The sequence below is a fragment of the Pseudophryne corroboree genome, chromosome 6 (assembly GCF_028390025.1).
Source record: "Pseudophryne corroboree isolate aPseCor3 chromosome 6, aPseCor3.hap2, whole genome shotgun sequence".
Classification (NCBI taxonomy): Eukaryota; Metazoa; Chordata; class Amphibia; order Anura; family Myobatrachidae; genus Pseudophryne; species Pseudophryne corroboree.
Window position 1 is genome coordinate 149,937,152 of NC_086449.1, and position 18,615 is coordinate 149,955,766.

The 18,615-nt window shown below is 48.0% G+C and overlaps 1 protein-coding gene across 1 annotated transcript in view; it reads left to right on the forward strand.

Annotated features, from left to right (window-relative positions):
- Positions 1 to 18,615, forward strand: part of SNRNP200 (small nuclear ribonucleoprotein U5 subunit 200) — a 122,674-nt gene that overhangs the window by 19,819 nt on the left and 84,240 nt on the right. The window contains exons 9-22 of the mRNA XM_063932018.1: positions 4,627 to 4,763; positions 4,844 to 4,927; positions 5,034 to 5,207; positions 5,293 to 5,430; positions 5,624 to 5,779; positions 6,288 to 6,458; positions 6,583 to 6,776; positions 6,991 to 7,114; positions 7,289 to 7,438; positions 7,527 to 7,637; positions 7,844 to 7,975; positions 8,536 to 8,724; positions 8,950 to 9,147; positions 9,231 to 9,383. Coding sequence (XP_063788088.1) covers positions 4,627 to 4,763; positions 4,844 to 4,927; positions 5,034 to 5,207; positions 5,293 to 5,430; positions 5,624 to 5,779; positions 6,288 to 6,458; positions 6,583 to 6,776; positions 6,991 to 7,114; positions 7,289 to 7,438; positions 7,527 to 7,637; positions 7,844 to 7,975; positions 8,536 to 8,724; positions 8,950 to 9,147; positions 9,231 to 9,383 — 2,111 coding nt within the window. The remainder of the gene's footprint in view (positions 1 to 4,626; positions 4,764 to 4,843; positions 4,928 to 5,033; positions 5,208 to 5,292; positions 5,431 to 5,623; positions 5,780 to 6,287; positions 6,459 to 6,582; positions 6,777 to 6,990; positions 7,115 to 7,288; positions 7,439 to 7,526; positions 7,638 to 7,843; positions 7,976 to 8,535; positions 8,725 to 8,949; positions 9,148 to 9,230; positions 9,384 to 18,615) is intronic.

Consider the following 18,615-nt stretch of genomic DNA (forward strand, 5'->3'; position numbering starts at 1 on the left):
TTTTCCAAAGTCATCTCTACTCCCGTCACAGAAAATGGTTTTTCTGGGTCTTCTATTCGACACCAACAGCCAGAAGGTGTTTCTTCCTACAGACAAGATTCAGGACTTACAAGCCAGAATCAGAACCTTGTTAAAATTGCCGGCAGTATCAGTCCTCAGATGCATGCAGGTACTGGGCAAGATGGTAGCCTCATTCGAGGCAGTTCCATACGCCAGATTCCACGCCCGACCTCTTCAAGCTCAGATTCTCCACTGTTGGACTCGGACGGATTCGCGCCTCGAACTGCAGTTGATACGCTTGTCGATAAGAACTCGTCAGTCGCTCTACTGGTGGCTTCACAGTCACAATCTGAGGAAGGGTGCGCCGTTCACGGTCTGGTCTTGGATGATGGTAACCACGGACGCAAGCCTCAGCGGTTGGGGAGCAGTGTTCCAGACTCATCATTTACAGGGGCGCTGGAGCAATCAAGAGTCAAAACTACAAATCAACATTCTGGAATTGAGAGCGATCCGGTATGCTCTCATTCGGATTCAGACCATGGTGCAGGGCCATCCAGTTCGGGTGCAATCCGACAATGCCACGGCAGTGGCTTACATCAACAAACAGGGAGGAACTCGCAGCTGGTCCGCAATGAGAGAGGTTGCTCAGATTCTCACGTGGGCGGAGCGTTGGATTCCCGTGATTTCAGCCATTCACATTCCGGGAGTCGAAAACTGGGAAGCAGACTTTTTGAGTCGTCACACGATTCATCCGGGAGAGTGGGAACTTCACCAGGAAGTGTTTCTTTCTCTAGTGGATCGCTGGGGAGTGCCAGAATTAGACCTGATGGCGTCACGGCTCAACAAAAAACTTCCGGTTTACGGATCAAGAACTCAGGATCCTCAAGCATTTCTGATCGATGCACTAACAGCTCCGTGGCAATTTCAGCTGGGTTACGTGTTCCCACCAATTCCACTGCTCCCACGTCTACTCCAACGCATTCGGCGAGAAGGCCTTGCAATAATTCTGGTGGCTCCGGATTGGCCACGCCGACAGTGGTACACTCTTCTAAACAGCATGGTCGTCGGAGACCCCTTTCGCCTCCCTCTGCGACCAGATCTTCTGCTTCAGGGACCTTGTCGCCACCCAGATTTAAATCGGCTGGCTTTGACGGCTTGGTTCTTGAATCCAACATTCTGAAGGCAAAGGGCCTTTCTCGTGCGGTTGTTCAGACAATGATTCGGGCTAGAAAGCCGGTGACTTCTGGCATTTACCATAGAGTATGGCGTATTTACATTGCTTGGTGCGAGAAAAGGAACTTGACTCCGCATTTGTTTAGACTTCCTCGCCTGCTCTCCTTTCTCCAGGAGGGTCTTGACAAGGGTTTAAAACTTTCTTCCCTGAAGGGTCAGGTTTCGGCCTTGTCGGTCCTTTTTCAAAAGAAATTAGCAATCATTCCAGAGGTTCAAACATTCCTGCAGGGAGTACTTCGAATTCAACCACCTTTTGTTCCTCCGATTCCTCCCTGGGATTTAAACTTGGTACTTAAGGCTCTTCAAAAGTCTCCATTTGAACCTCTAGAATCTGTGGAACTACGTTATCTAACACAAAAAGTTGTTTTTCTGTTGGCAATTGCCTCAGCTAGACGAGTGTCTGAGTTGGCGGCTCTTTCTTGCAGGCCACCCTTGTTAGTGTTTCATGAAAATCGGGTGGTGCTGCGGACAAAGCCTTCATTTCTTCCAAAGGTTGTTTCAGCATTCCATTTAAATCAGGACATCGTTCTTCCAGCTTTTAATCCGTCATCTTCTCAGGGGGAGGATTCCCATTTGGCTCTCTTGGATGTTGTTCGGGCCTTACGTATTTATTTGTCTCGCACGGAGGCTTTCCGTCGTACGGATTCCTTGCTGGTATTGATTGATGCTCCCAAACGAGGTTGGCCTGCCTCTAAGAACACTGTGGCCCGTTGGATAACTTCGGCCATCAGACAGGCTTACGTGTCCTCAAGCGTTTCGGTTCCTGACTCAATTAAGGCTCATTCGACTAGAGCAGTTGGAGCGTCTTGGGCTGTTCGCGGTGGTGCATCTGTTGAGCAACTATGCAGGGCGGCGACCTGGTCGTCAGTCCATACGTTCACAAAGTTTTACCGGTTTCATACTTTTAGTTTGGAGACTGCCTCTGTTGGGCGTCGTATTTTACAGACGGCTATGCCGTCAACGTCTCCCTCCTCTCATTAGCTTGCTTTGGGAAATCCCACAAGTAACGGCGCAGCGTCCCCCAGATGGAGGACAGAGAAATGGGGATTTTTGTTTACTTACCGTAAAATCTCTTTCTCTGAGTCCATCTGGGGGACGCTGCGATCCCTCCCATAGTTTGTCTGGTTTAATTGGTTAATTTTTTATTCTGGTCTATCTCCTTTGGCTTGGCTAAACGTTAACTGATCAGGGCTGAGCAGGAAGGAGATGGGAGGGGTTAGAGGGGGGAGGAGTCAGCTTTTGATAGTTCTGTGCCAATCTCCACTACCACACACCTCTAACCCACAAGTAACGGCGCAGCGTCCCCCAGATGGACTCAGAGAAAGAGATTTTACGGTAAGTAAACAAAAATCCCCATTTTCCGCTGCTCTCTCCGTTGCCAAAACGGATCATAAGACAGTTCGTCACAGTCATACTGGTGGTATCTCATGGGTTTCGGAGAAGTTTGCTTCTCGCATTTTCAAGGAATACTTGCACACGATCTTGCCCGCTCATAATACGTCCAACCTGTTACATCAGGGAGCGTTCTTTTACCCATAGTTACCTATGTACCTATTATCTATGTACCGCAGCTGCGGTTGACGGGGTGAGGGTTCAGACCGCCCTCTTAAGAAATAGAGCATTACAGTATCGGTTATACCAACCATGTTACGAAATAGTAAGCCGCTTAAGGCAGCTCATTATTACAAAATTTCGTGTGCTTACATAGGTTGTAAACCTCGGAAGTTTCCAACATCATCCTTCAAGTTACCCGTATTCTGTTAAACGGGGTGGGATGGAAAACTGCGTTGATCTGCACTAAGAGTGCAGGTATCTGTGTGGTAAACTTATTTTCAAAGACGTTTGCCTCTATTTGCGTCTGTACACATCTTTCTACAAGGTGTCATCAAAGTTCAGACTCTATTTATCCCACCTACAGCGCCAGGCGACTTGAGGTTGGGTTCAGATTTCTTACAGTTTTCATATTTTGAACCCTTTCAACAAATGGGAATTAAGTTTCTCACTTTGGAAAACATTTTTCTTCTAGCCTTGGCTTCGGCAAGGGTTTTGTTTTCATATTTGGGTGCCTTGTATTCCAAGCCACCGTATTTGAGTTTTCTCATGACAAAGCAGATCTTCGGACGAATCACGCTTTCGTATTCTTCACATCAATATACCAATAGGGGTTCCTGTGTGGACAGCACATTCTAGAATTCTGAATGTGGTACACGCATTACGCGTTTATATATGTCCCGAACGTCAACAGTACGTGATATGAATACGTTGTTTGTTCTCTATGATACTGCCAACTGGGGTTAGCCAGTTTCTCAGCAGACATTATCCAGTTGGGTAATAATAATGACTACAAGTCAGGCTTACTTTAAGGCTAAGTTACAATCGCCTACGTCAGTAATAGCTCATCCCACAGGTTCTGTGGGAATGTCAGACCCAGTGGGTCGTGGAGCGTCTAAAACGCGGCTATATAGCCTTCATGTGCACCACGTTTGTGCACGTTTACACGTTATGAATGGTGGCGCCATCAGCATCTAGCTTTGGGCTGCCTACTGTTACAAGTATCAAACAGCTCTCCCGCCCACGAGGGAAGCTTTGGTACGTCCCAAGAGTACTCCAGTGACCCCTAGTGGATGATAAAGAAAATAGGATTTTGGTACTTACCAGGTAAATCCTTTTCTTTGAATCCATAGGGGCACTGGACGCCCACCCAGAGCAGTTTTACCTGGGTTGTTTTAAGCTCAAGGGAGCTTAGTGAACACGTTTTACTTGATTGATATTAAGCTCAGAGGAGCTTATGGTAACACATTTTCACCGATTGGTTCAAATTATAAAGTTCTATCGGTTATGGTGTCAACTGTTTAGTTGACAGTAAGGTTATGGGTCAACATTCTTGTTGTCCGTTATGTTATAGGTATTCTCCATTGTCAACCTCTCTATATAGTTCCTGTTCGCTCAGTAAAAAACACTGAGAGAGTACACTGAGGTACTCGGGGATATGGAGGGGGGGGAGAGTCCTAAATTTAAATATTCAGTGCCTTTGTTCGGCTACGCCCGTCCATATCCCAAGAGTACTCCAGTGCCCCCTATGGATTCAAAGAAAAGGATTTACCTGGTAAGTACCAAAATCCTATTTTTTGTTACTCTGTCTATGCTCTATTGTACATTGTTTGGGTATTTAATTCTTCAATATGAGGTGCAGCTTACCGGCTATTATGGTAGGCAGATTCTGCTCCTGTCTCCAAAGGCTGCAAGCAGAATCTGTCTTCTGTAGTAACACACAGAAGCCACACTTGGAACAGGCTTCAACAGCTTCTGCGCTTAATTGAGTCTGCCTCGATTATGCTTCTTTTCTGTTGTCCTGGTCCTGAGTAATGTTATTATGTTTCCTGTTACTCGCAGTTCTGTACTGTACCCTCTTGGCCCGTTCTCAGAGCGAGTCAGAAAAAGAGAGAATTATGGGTAAAATGGAGGCAGACTCTGAGCTGTCCAAGTATCTGTACCAGCTGCAGGAAACCGAAAAGGAGGATCTGATTCGGGTAAGTGACAAGGGTCCTTTGGTGTGGAATGTGAAGTGGGGTTTATGACTCTGTTTCTCATGGTATGATGATTCTCCTAGGAGGAGCGCACGCGTAGAGAGCGGGTTAGACAGTCCCGTGTGGACACAGACTTGGAAAGTATGGAGATGGAGCAGGGAGGGGAGGTAAGTTCTTGGAGTGTCTTTGTACCAGGCAGTTGTTAGCGTTAGGAACTAACCAGCTTGGTGGACTTGGTTATGCAGCTTATGCTAATTCTGCCATCTTTTGTAGTCTTTCACTCCCCGCCAAGTCTTGGATTTGGAAGACTTGGTCTTTGCGCAAGGTAGTCACTTCATGGCCAACAAACGATGCCAGCTGCCGGATGGATCATTCAGGCGCCAGAGGAAAGGCTATGAGGAGGTTCACGTACCTGCACTAAAGCCAAAACCTTTTGGTGCAGACGAGGTGAGTGAAGCGGATATTGACTGCTATCCTTATTGTTTGGTTGCCAGAGTAGAAAACGACCTTCTGTTTTTTCTTCTCTCTCCAGCAACTCGTGCCAGTGGAGAAACTTCCAAAATATGCCCAGGCTGGATTTGATGGGTTTAAAACTTTGAACAGGATACAGAGTAAACTCTATAAAGCTGCACTAGACTCTGATGAGAATCTGCTTCTCTGTGCCCCTACTGTAAGTAGTCTATGCAGAGCACAATCCTAATAGTACTATGCGTGTCCCTTAACTGTAAAGTGGCACACCTGTACATGTATGTGAAGCAGTGTGTGTCACACATGCGTAGGGTAATGACCACTGCTTACAGACAGATCTGACTGTACACACAATTGTAATGAAAACTTGTCTGATCACCATTTGTTTTGTTTAGGGTGCTGGCAAGACCAATGTAGCTCTCATGTGCATGTTGCGTGAAATTGGGAAACACATCAACGTGGATGGCACCATCAATGTGGACAACTTCAAAATCATTTACATTGCACCCATGCGATCCCTGGTACAGGAAATGGTGGGGAGTTTCAGCAAGGTAAAGATCATTGGGACTAATTCAGACCTGATCGCTGCTGTGCGTGTTCACACAGCAGCGATCAGGTCTGGACACACGCGCCGGCGCATGCCAGAGAGCCGATGGCTGTCTTTAGCCCTGCGATCCCTTCCACCTGATTGACAGACAGAGGCGGTCGCTGGGTGTTTAGGGGGTGCGGTCCTGGCAACGCAGGCGTGCCCTGACCGTAGGGGGGGGCGCGACCCGAGCAGCGACGAGTAGCTCGCTGCCAGCGCGCAGGAGCTGCGCTGGTGGAGAGCTGCTTTATCAGTACAAAAGCATCACCGCTGATGGCAGGGCCTGACATGCGGGATGGACTAGCCCTGTGCTAGGCGTCCCCCCTCATGTCAGGGAAGCTGATCGTAGAGGTGCTAAATTTAGCACCTCTACGATCAGGTCTGAATCACCCCCATTGTGTTTCATTGTTTACCTCAAACCCCATTGCCACGTGTCTGTACTTTTGTCCCTCACACTGAATTTGTGCCCCCAGCGTTTGTCTACATATGGCATCAATGTAGCGGAGCTGACTGGCGATCACCAGCTATGCAAGGAGGAGATAAATGCCACCCAAATTATTGTCTGTACACCAGAGAAGTGGGACATCATCACTCGTAAAGGAGGAGAGAGAACTTACACTCAGCTTGTTCGTCTAATAATTCTGGTGGGTTCCTGAAAACAGAGAAGCTTCCCTACATCACTTGGAGCTTTGTAATTGTGATAGACTTCAGTGTCCTGATCATTAAGGTCTTACCGTACATTTGACCTTTTAATATGGTTTCTTTCAGGATGAAGTCCACCTTCTCCATGATGACCGAGGTCCCGTATTGGAGTCTTTAGTTGCTAGAGCTATCCGGAACATTGAAATGACTCAAGAAGATGTGAGGCTGGTGGGTCTCAGTGCCACTTTGCCCAATTATGAGGATGTAGCCACCTTCCTTCGCGTGGACCCTGCCAAAGGACTTTTCTATTTTGATAACAGGTATTTGCTTGCAAAGTCACGTTGTTTATCTTACTATATTGCGTGTTGGTCTTTAACAGAGATTTCTACCTGCTACCTCAGTTCCTCCTATCTGCTTCATCCAATCTGGATGACACTGCTAACATGGGGTTGTGTTGAGGTCGCAGTGGACACTTAAAAGGCAATGCTAAAACCTTTCTTGGTTTAAAAAATGCTTGATCTGGTTTCTTTATAGTTTCCGACCGGTCCCACTGGAGCAGACATATGTTGGGATCACAGAGAAGAAGGCAATAAAACGTTTCCAGATCATGAACGAGATTGTGTATGAGAAGATTATGGAGCATGCTGGGAAAAACCAGGTTTGTATGCGTAATAAGAATTTCACCCATAGTACTTCTCAGAACTCGTGACAACTTGAAAAATGACTGCAAATATATAATACTGGGGGGTTTAACTTTCTTATTTCAAATTCCTTTGTACAAAGTGGCTCATCCCCTATCTGATAATCTGATCTGTGCTCATTCTCTTCCCAGGTGCTGGTTTTTGTGCATTCCAGGAAAGAAACTGGCAAAACTTCCCGTGCCATCAGAGACATGTGCCTGGAAAAGGACACATTGGGTCTATTCCTGCGAGAGGGATCTGCCTCTACTGAGGTGCTGCGTACAGAGGCTGAGCAGTGCAAGGTAAGTTACCCGTTTCGGACTCTTTCCTTTTTTTTTTTTTGTGTGTCTGCTGTAATGGATATTGTTTAACAGCCGATTTGCGCTCTAGAACCTGGAACTAAAAGACCTTCTGCCATATGGATTTGCCATTCATCATGCAGGCATGAGTCGTGTGGACAGAACTCTGGTGGAGGATCTCTTTGCTGACAAACACATTCAGGTAAATGGCAACATGACTCCCTAGCTCTAATGCTGCACAGTAGTGGAAGAGGGGAATGAGTTTTTGTTTTTGCCCTTCAGTGGCTTTATTGTTTGCTCTGAACTCTTTGTGAGTTGGAATCACAGGTTTGCGGAAAGCATGGTAGTGTATTAACATAATCACTTAGGCTGTGTTGTAGAGACTAACACGTGTGTTGTGTTCTGCAGGTTCTGGTCTCCACAGCTACATTGGCCTGGGGTGTGAATCTCCCAGCTCATACAGTTATCATCAAAGGAACTCAGGTTTACAGCCCAGAAAAGGGCAGATGGACAGAGTTGGGAGCCCTGGATATCCTGCAGGTTAGTAGAATTGTTGAGCGTCGACATAGGCTGTTTGTATATTAGATTGGATCTACTCTCTGTCCACAACCTGCATGGTTCAGATACTTGTTTAAGTCAGACACAGACTTACTGATGGCCCCCTGGAGTAGTCCTCTGTGATGAGTTGGTGGTTGACTTATCTATGGTCGAGCAGGATAGTTAGACTATAGGTGACAAAGATGTGGCTGAAGATAACTTCTGTGCACGTTCTAAAAAAATCTCCTTAACTTTTTTTATCGGCCAAGCCAGCCTTATTGAGGCAGAATGTTACGTTCTGAAAATCCGGAAACCAAAGAATGAGAATTCACCTCTAAATTACCTTTTTTAGAAAAACTGAAGCAGTAAAACTTTTTGCACATTGAAATATTTAAGATGACCCTGATTCCAGTCCCATATGTAATATCCCTCAAAGGCTTCTCTGATATGCTGAATGGGTTGTTCTAAATATTGTTTAAAGTTTGTTGAGATTGAGTAATCCTTCGTCCTAGGTTTATGGTGTGTGCAGTCTATTAATTGGTTTCTCTTGTTCTATTCATTAGATGCTGGGTAGAGCCGGGCGTCCTCAGTATGACACAAAAGGTGAAGGCATACTCATCACATCACATGGTGAACTTCAGTATTATCTCTCCCTGCTCAACCAGCAGCTGCCCATTGAGAGTCAGATGGTGGCTAAGCTTCCAGACATGCTGAATGCAGAGGTGGTTCTGGGAAATGTGCAGACTGCAAAGGTATCTAGATGCTGACTTTGTACACAAGGGCTTGTGGCATGTGTAAAATGGGGGACAGAGTGGTATGAGGAGGGTGATTCCATATAGCTGTTGCATTTGTCCCTTTGCATATACTTGACTAGTGAATGAGACGAGACCTTAAGAAAGGCATGTTTAACATATATGAGAGGTGGACGTTGAATAAGAAATGTTTCAGACACGCTTAACTTGATCATTCTTTTGTAGGATGCTGTGAACTGGCTGGGCTACACATACCTATATATACGTATGCTGCGCTCACCCAACCTCTATGGAATTTCTCACGATGACCTCAAATCTGACCCTTTGCTGGAGCAGAGACGTCTGGATTTGATCCACACAGCAGCTCTTATGTTGGACAAGAACAATTTGGTGAAATATGATAAGAAGACTGGTAATTTCCAGGTAACATTTATACTCCTCAAGAGTTCTAAGAGAACTTGTGGTACAATGTGACACTTTCTCACTAAATGTGTATTTCTTTCTAGGTGACTGAATTGGGTCGTATTGCCAGCCACTATTATATCACCAATGACTCTGTACAGACCTACAACCAACTTCTAAAGCCAACGCTCAGTGAAATAGAAATGTTCCGGGTGTTCTCCTTGTCTTCAGAGTTCAAGAACATCACAGTCCGAGAGGTGGGTGCTGGGAGAGGGATGATGTACAGTGATGGAATATGAATGACAAGTCCTACATTATATGGTCTTTGTGTGTGTGTGTGTGTGTGTGTGTGTGTATATATATATATATATATATTTTCTCTGACGTCCTAAGTGGATGCTGGGACTCCGTAAGGATCATGGGGAACAGCGGCTCCGCAGGAGACTGGGCACAACTAAAGAAAGCTTTAGGACTACCTGGTGTGCACTGGCTCCTCCCACTATGACCCTCCTCCAGACCTCCGTTAGAATCTTGTGCCCGGCTGAACTGGATGCACACTAGGGGCTCTCCTGAGCTCCTAGAAAGAAAGTATATTTTAGGTTTTTTATTTTACAGTGAGATCTGCTGGCAACAGACTCACTGCAGCGAGGGACTAAGGGGAGAAGACGCGAACCTACCTAACTGGTGGTAGCTTGGGCTTCTTAGGCTACTGGACACCATTAGCTCCAGAGGGATCGACCACAGGACCCGACCTCGATGTTCGGTCCCGGAGCCGCGCCGCCGGCCCCCTTACAGAGCCAGAAGCAAGAAGTGTTCCAGAAAATCGGCGGCAGAAGACTTCTGTCTTCAACAAGGTAGCGCACAGCACTGCAGCTGTGCGCCATTGCTCCTCATGCACTCCGGTCACTGATGGGTGCAGGGCGCTGGGGGGGGGGCGCCCTGAGGGCAATATAATACACCTTGGCTGGCAAATCATCACAATATATAGTCCCAGGGCTATATATGTGATAAATTACCCCTGCCAGAATCCATGAAAAAAGCGGGAGAAAAGTCCGCCGAAAAAGGGGCGGGGCTATCTCCCTCAGCACACTGGCGCCATTTTTTCTTCACAGTGCAGCTGGAAGACAGCTCCCCAGGCTCTCCCCTGTAGTTTTCAGGCTCAAAGGGTTAAAAAGAGAGGGGGGGCACTAAATTTAGGCGCAATATGTGTATACAAGCAGCTATTGGGGGAAAAATCACTCAGTTATAGTTTTAATCCCTGCATTATATAGCGCTCTGGTGTGTGCTGGCATACTCTCTCTCTGTCTCCCCAAAGGACTTTGTGGGGTCCTGTCCTCAGTCAGAGCATTCCCTGTGTGTGTGCGGTGTGTCGGTACGGCTGTGTCGACATGTTGGATGAGGAAGGTTACGTGGAGGCGGAGCAGAGGCCGATAAATGGGATGTCGCCCCCTGTGGGGCCGACACCAGAGTGGATGGATAGGTGGAAGGTATTAACCGACAATGTCGACTCCTTACATAAAAGGCTGGATGACGTAACAGCTGTGGGACAGCCGGCTTCTCAGCCCACGCCTGCCCAGGCGTCTCAAAGGCCATCAGGGGCTCAAAAAACGCCCGTTACCTCAGATGGCAGACACAGATGTCGACACGGAGTCTGACTCCAGTGTCGACGAGGTTGAGACATATACACAATCCACTAGGAACATCCGTTGCATGATCTCGGCAATGAAAAATGTGTTACACATTTCTGACATGAACCCAAGTACCACATAAAAATAAGATTTTACTTACCGATAAATCTATTTCTCGGAGTCCGTAGTGGATGCTGGGGTTCCTGAAAGGACCATGGGGAATAGCGGCTCCGCAGGAGACAGGGCACAAAAAGTAAAGCTTTTCCGATCAGGTGGTGTGCACTGGCTCCTCCCCCTATGACCCTCCTCCAGACTCCAGTTAGGTACTGTGCCCGGACGAGCGTACACAATAAGGGAGGATTTTGAATCCCGGGTAAGACTCATACCAGCCACACCAATCACACCGTACAACTTGTGATCTAAACCCAGTTAACAGTATGATAACAGCGGAGCCTCTGAAAGATGGCTTCCTTTAACAATAACCCGAATTAGTTAACAATAACTATGTACAACTTATGCAGATAATCCGCACTTGGGATGGGCGCCCAGCATCCACTACGGACTCCGAGAAATAGATTTATCGGTAAGTAAAATCTTATTTTCTCTATCGTCCTAGTGGATGCTGGGGTTCCTGAAAGGACCATGGGGATTATACCAAAGCTCCCAAACGGGCGGGAGAGTGCGGATGACTCTGCAGCACCGAATGAGAGAACTCCAGGTCCTCCTTAGCCAGAGTATCAAATTTGTAAAATTTTACAAACGTGTTCTCCCCTGACCACGTAGCTGCTCGGCAAAGTTGTAATGCCGAGACCCCTCGGGCAGCCGCCCAAGATGAGCCCACCTTCCTTGTGGAGTGGGCCTTTACAGATTTAGGCTGTGGCAAGCCTGCCACAGAATGTGCAAGTTGGATTGTGCTACAGATCCAACGAGCAATCGTCTGCTTAGACGCAGGAGCACCCATCTTGTTGGGTGCATACAATATAAACAACGAGTCAGATTTTCTGACTCCAGCTGTCCTTGCAATATATATTTTTAATGCTCTGACAACGTCCAGTAACTTGGAGTCCTCCAAGTCACTTGTAGCCGCAGGCACTACAATAGGCTGGTTCAGATGAAATGCTGACACCACCTTAGGGAGAAAATGCGGACGAGTTCGCAGTTCTGCCCTGTCCGAATGGAAAATCAGATATGGGCTTTTGTAAGATAAAGCTGCCAATTTTGACACTCTCCTGGCAGAAGCCAGGGCTAGAAGCATGGTCACTTTCCATGTGAGATATTTCAAATCCACCTTTTTTAGTGGTTCAAACCAATGAGATTTTAGGAAGTCCAAAACCACATTTAGATCCCACGGTGCCACTGGAGGCACCACAGGAGGCTGTATATGCAGCACTCCCTTAACAAAGGTCTGGACTTCAGGGACTGAAGCCAATTCTTTTTGAAAGAAAATCGACAGGGCCGAAATTTGAACCTTAATAGATCCCAATTTGAGACCCATTGACAATCCTGATTGCAGGAAATGTAGGAATCGACCCAGTTGAAATTCCTCCGTCGGAGCACTCCGATCTTCGCACCACGCAACATATTTTCGCCAAATTCGGTGATAATGTTGCACGGTTACTTCCTTCCTTGCTTTAATCAAAGTAGGAATGACTTCTTCCGGCATGCCTCTTTCCTTTAGGATCCGGCGTTCAACCGCCATGCCGTCAAACGCAGCCGCGGTAAGTCTTGAAACAGACAGGGACCCTGCTGAAGCAAGTCCCTCCTTAGAGGTAGAGGCCACGGATCTTCCGTGATCATCTCTTGAAGTTCCGGGTACCAAGTCCTCCTTGGCCAATCCGGAACCACTAGTATCGTTCTTACGCCTCTTTGCCGTATAATTCTCAATACTTTTGGTATGAGAGGCAGAGGAGGAAACACATACACCGACTGGTACACCCAAGGCGTTACCAGCGCGTCCACAGCTATTGCCTGCGGATCTCTTGACCTGGCGCAATACCTGTCCAGTTTTTTGTTGAGGCGAGACGCCATCATGTCCACCATTGGTCTTTCCCAACGGGTTACCAGCATGTGGAAGACTTCTGGATGAAGTCCCCACTCTCCCGGGTGAAGATCGTGTCTGCTGAGGAAGTCTGCTTCCCAGTTGTCCACTCCCGGGATGAACACTGCTGACAGTGCTATCACATGATTCTCTGCCCAGCGAAGAATCCTTGCAGCTTCTGCCATTGCCCTCCTGCTTCTTGTGCCGCCCTGTCTGTTCACATGGGCGACTGCCGTGATGTTGTCCGACTGGATCAATACCGGTTTTCCCTGAAGCAGAGGTTCTGCCTGGTTTAGAGCATTGTATATTGCTCTTAGTTCCAGAATGTTTATGTGAAGAGACGTTTCCAGGCTCGTCCATACTCCCTGGAAGTTTCTTCCTTGTGTGACTGCTCCCCAGCCTCTCAGGCTGGCGTCCGTGGTCACCAGGATCCAATCCTGTATGCCGAATCTGCGGCCCTCCAATAGATGAGCACTCTGCAACCACCACAGAAGAGACACCCTTGTCCTTGGAGACAGGGTTATCCGTAGGTGCATCTGAAGATGCGACCCTGACCATTTGTCCAACAGATCCCTTTGGAAAATTCTTGCGTGGAATCTGCCGAATGGAATCGCTTCGTAAGAAGCCACCATTTTTCCCAGGACTCTTGTGCATTGATGTACAGACACCTTTCCTGGTTTTAGGAGGTTCCTGACAAGCTCGGATAACTCCTTGGCTTTTTCCTCCGGGAGAAAAACCTTTTTCTGAACCGTGTCCAGAATCATCCCTAGGAACAGCAGACGAGTTGTCGGCATTAACTGGGATTTTGGAATATTCAGAATCCACCCGTGCTGTTTTAGCACTTATTGAGACAGTGCTAATCCCATCTCTAGCTGTTCTCTGGACCTCGCCCTTATTAGGAGATCGTCCAAGTATGGGATAATTAATACGCCTTTTCTTCGAAGAAGAATCATCATCTCGGCCATTACCTTTGTAAAGATCCGAGGTGCCGTGGACAATCCGAACGGCAGCGTCTGAAACTGATAGTGACAGTTTTGTACAACGAACCTGAGGTACCCCTGGTGTGAGGGGTAAATTGGAACGTGGAGATACGCATCCTTGATGTCCAAGGATACCATAAAGTTCCCCTCTTCCAGGTTCGCTATCACTGCTCTGAGTGACTCCATTTTGAACTTGAACTTCTTTATGTACAGGTTCAAGGACTTCAGATTTAGAATAGGCCTTACCGAGCCATCCGGCTTCGGTACCACAAAAAGAGTGGAATAATACCCCTTCCCTTGTTGCAGAAGAGGTACCTTGACTATCACCTGCTGAGAGTACAGCTTGTGAATGGCTTCCAACACCGTCTCCCTTTCGGAGGGGGACGTTGGTAAAGCAGACCTCAGGAAACGGCGAGGTGGATCTGTCTCTAATTCCAACCTGTATCCCTGAGATATTATCTGCAGGATCCAGGGATCTACTTGCGAGTGAGCCCACTGCGCGCTGTAATTTTTGAGACGACCGCCCACCGTCCCCGAGTCCGCTTGAGAAGCCCCAGCGTCATGCTGAGGCTTTTGTAGAAGCCGGGGAGGGCTTCTGATCCTGGGAAGGAGCTGCGTGTTGCTGTCTCTTCCCTCGACCTTTGCCTCGTGGCAAATATGAATAGCCCTTTGCTCTCTTATTTTTAAAGGAACGAAAGGGCTGCGGTTGAAAAGTCGGTGCCTTTTTCTGTTGGGGAGTGACTTGAGGTAGAAAGGTGGATTTCCCGGCTGTAGCCGTGGCCACCAAATCTGATAGACCGACTCCAAATAACTCCTCCCCCTTATACGGCAAAACTTCCATATGCCGTTTTGAATCCGCATCGCCTGTCCACTGTCGCGTCCATAAAGCTCTTCTGGCCGAAATGGACATAGCACTTACCCGTGATGCCAGTGTGCATATATCCCTCTGTGCATCACGCATATAAAGAAATGCATCCTTTATTTGTTCTAACGACAGTAGAATATTGTCCCTGTCCAGGGTATCAATATTTTCAATCAGGGATTCTGACCAAACTACCCCCGCACTGCCCATCCAGGCAGTTGCTACAGCTGGTCGTAGTATAACACCTGCATGTGTGTATATACTTTTTTGGATATTTTCCATCCTCCTATCTGATGGATCTTTAAGTGCGGCCGTCTCAGGAGAGGGTAACGCCACTTGTTTAGATAAGCGTGTTAGCGCCTTGTCCACCCTAGGAGGTGTTTCCCAGCGCTCCCTAACCTCTGGCGGGAAAGGGTATAATGCCAATAATTTCTTTGAAATTATCAGCTTTTTATCAGGGGCAACCCACGCTTCATTACACACGTCATTTAGTTCTTCTGATTCAGGAAAAACTATAGGTAGTTTTTTCATACCCCACATAATACCCTGTTTAGTGGTACCTGTAGTATCAGCTAAATGTAACGCCTCCTTCATTGCCAAAATCATATAACGTGTGGCCCTACTGGAAAATACGGTTGATTCGTCACCGTCACCACTGGAGTCATCGCCTGTGTCTGGGTCTGTGTCGACCGACTGAGGCAAAGGGCGTTTCACAGCCCCTGACGGTGTTTGAGTCGCCTGGACAGGCACTAATTGATTGTCCGGCCGTCTCATGTCGTCAAACGACTGCTTTAGCGTGTTGACACTATCCCGTAGTTCCATAAATAAAGGCATCCATTCTGGTGTCGACCCCCTAGGAGGTGACATCCCCATATTTGGCAATTGCTCCGCCTCCACACCAATATCGTCCTCATACATGTCGACACACACGTACCGACACACAGCAGACACACAGGGAATGCTCCTAATGAAGACAGGACCCACTAGCCCTTTGGGGAGACAGAGGGAGAGTTTGCCAGCACACACCAAAAGCGCTATATATATATCAGGGATAGCCTTATAATAAGTGCTCCCCTATAGCTGCTTTGTTATATAAAAATATCGCCATAAATTTGCCCCCCCTCTCTGTTTTACCCTGTTTCTGTAGTGCAGTGCAGGGGAGAGACCTGGGAGCCGTCCTGACCAGCGGAGCTGTGAGAGGAAATGGCGCCGTGTGCTGAGGAGATAGGCCCCGCCCCTTTTCCGGCGGGCTCGTCTCCCGCTATTTTGAGAAATCAGGCAGGGGTTAAATATCTCCATATAGCCTCTAGGGCTATATGTGAGGTATTTTTAGCCTTTATAGGTACTCATTTTGCCTCCCAGGGCGCCCCCCTCCCAGCGCCCTGCACCCTCAGTGACTGCCGTGTGAAGTGTGCTGAGAGGAAAATGGCGCACAGCTGCAGTGCTGTGCGCTACCTTTAGAAGACTGCAGGAGTCTTCAGCCGCCGATTCTGGACCTCTTCTGTCTTCAGCATCTGCAAGGGGGCCGGCGGCGCGGCTCCGGTGACCATCCAGGCTGTACCTGTGATCGTCCCTCTGGAGCTTGATGTCCAGTAGCCAAGAAGCCAATCCATCCTGCACGCAGGTGAGTTGACTCCTTCTCCCCTCAGTCCCTCGCTGCAGTGATCCTGTTGCCAGCAGGAATCACTGTAACATAAAAAACCTAGCTAAACTTTCTCTAAGCAGCTCTTTAGGAGAGCCACCTAGATTGCACCCTTCTCGGCCGGGCACAAAAATCTAACTGGAGTCTGGAGGAGGGTCATAGGGGGAGGAGCCAGTGCACACCACCTGATCGGAAAAGCTTTACTTTTTGTGCCCTGTCTCCTGCGGAGCCGCTATTCCCCATGGTCCTTTCAGGAACCCCAGCATCCACTAGGACGATAGAGAAAGGGGTTTTATGTTTGGGGAGAAAAAGCAGCCAGTGTTTTGTTCCCCCATCAGATGAGTGAATGAAGTGTGTAAAGAGCGTGGGTTCCCCCGATAAGAAAATGGTAATTTCTAAGGAGTTACTGCTGGCGTACCCTTTCCCGCCAGAGGATAGGTCACGTTGGGAGATATCCCCTAGGGTGGATAAGGCGCTCACACGTTTGTCAAAAAAGGTGGCACTGCCGTCTTGGGATACGGCCACTTTGAAGGAGCCTGCTGATAAAAAGCAGGAGACTATCCTGAAGTCTGTATATACACACTCTGGTACTATACTGAGACCTGCATTTGCCTCAGCATAAATAGTGCTGCTGGAGCGTGGTCTGATACCCTGTCAGATAATATTAATACCCTAGACAGGGATAATATTTTGCTAACATAGTGCATATTAAAGACGTCGTCTTATATAGGAAGGATGCACAGAGGGATATTTGCCGGCTGGCATCCAGAATTAATGCAATGTCCATTCTGCCAGGAGGGTATTAGAGACCCGGCAGTGGACAGGTGATGCTGCCTTTAAAAGGCACATGGAGATTCTGCCTTATAAGGGTGAGAAATTGGGGATGGTCTCTGGGACCTCGTATCCACAGCAACAGCTGGGAAGAAAATTTTTTACCTCAGGTTTCCTCACAGCCTAAGAAAGCACCGTATTTTCAGGTACAGTCCTTTCGGCTTCAGAAAAGCAAGCGGGTCAAAGGCGCTTCCTTTCTGCACAGAGACAAGGGAAGAAGGAAAAAGCTGCACCAGACAGCCAGTTCCCAGGATCAAAAATCTTCCTGCGCTTCCTCTGAGTCCACCGCATGACGCTGGGGCTCCACAGGTGGAGACAGGTGCGGTGGGGGCGCGTCTCGGGAACTTCAGGGACCAGTGGGCTTGCCCACAGGTGGATCCCTAGGTTCTGCAAGTAGTATCACAGGGATACAGGCTGGAGTTGGAGGCGACTCCCCCTCGCCGTTACCTCACATCAGCCTTGCCTGCTGCCCTCGGTGAAAGGGAGGTAGTACTGGCGGCAATTCACAAGCTGTACTTCCAGCAGGTGAAATCAAGGTACCCCTCCTTCAACAAGGCCGGGGTTACTGTTCCAAAATGTTGTGGTGCCGAAACCAGACGGTTCGGTGAGACCCATTCTAAAATTGAAATCCTTGAACACTTATATACGAAGCTTCAAGTTCAAAATGGAATCGCTCAGGGCGATTATTGCAAGCCTGGAGAATTTCATGGTATCACTGGACATCAAGGATGCTTACCTACATGTCCCTATTTACCCTCTTCACCAGGCGTACCTCAAAATTGTGGTACAGGATGGTCATTACCAATTCCAGACGCTGCCGTTGGTCTGTCCCCGGCACCGAGGGTATTTACCAAGGTAATGGACGAAATAATTATCCCGTGCTTGGACGATCTCCTTATAAAGGCGAGGTCCAGGGAGCAGTTGTTCGTCGGAGTAGCACTATCTCGGGAAGTGCTACAACAGCACGGCTGGATTCTGAATATTCCAAAGTCGCAGCTGGTTCCTACGACGTGTCTACTGTTCCTGGGTATGGTTCTGGACACAGAAAAAAAAAGGTTTCTCCCGGAGGAGAAGTCCTAGGAGTTGTCGTCTCTAGACAGAGACCTCCTAATACAAATACAGGTGTCGGTGCATCAATGCACGCGAGCCCTGGGAAAGATGGTAGCTTCTTACGAAGAAATTCCATTCGCCAGGTCCCATGCAAGGATCTTCCAGTGGGATCTGTTGGACAAGTGGTCCGGGTCGCATCTTCAGATGCATCGGCGGATAACCCTGTCTACAAGGGCCAGGGTGTCGCTGTTGCGGTGGCTGCAGAGTGCTCATCTTCTAGGGGGCCGCAGATTCGGCATACAGGACTGGGTCCTGGTGATCACGGATGCCAGCCTTCGAGGCTGGGGGGCAGTCACACAGGGAAGAAACTTCCAAGGACTATGGAAAAGTCAGGAGACTTCCCTACACATAAATATTCTGGAACTAAGGGCCATTTACAATGCCCTAAGTCAGGCTAG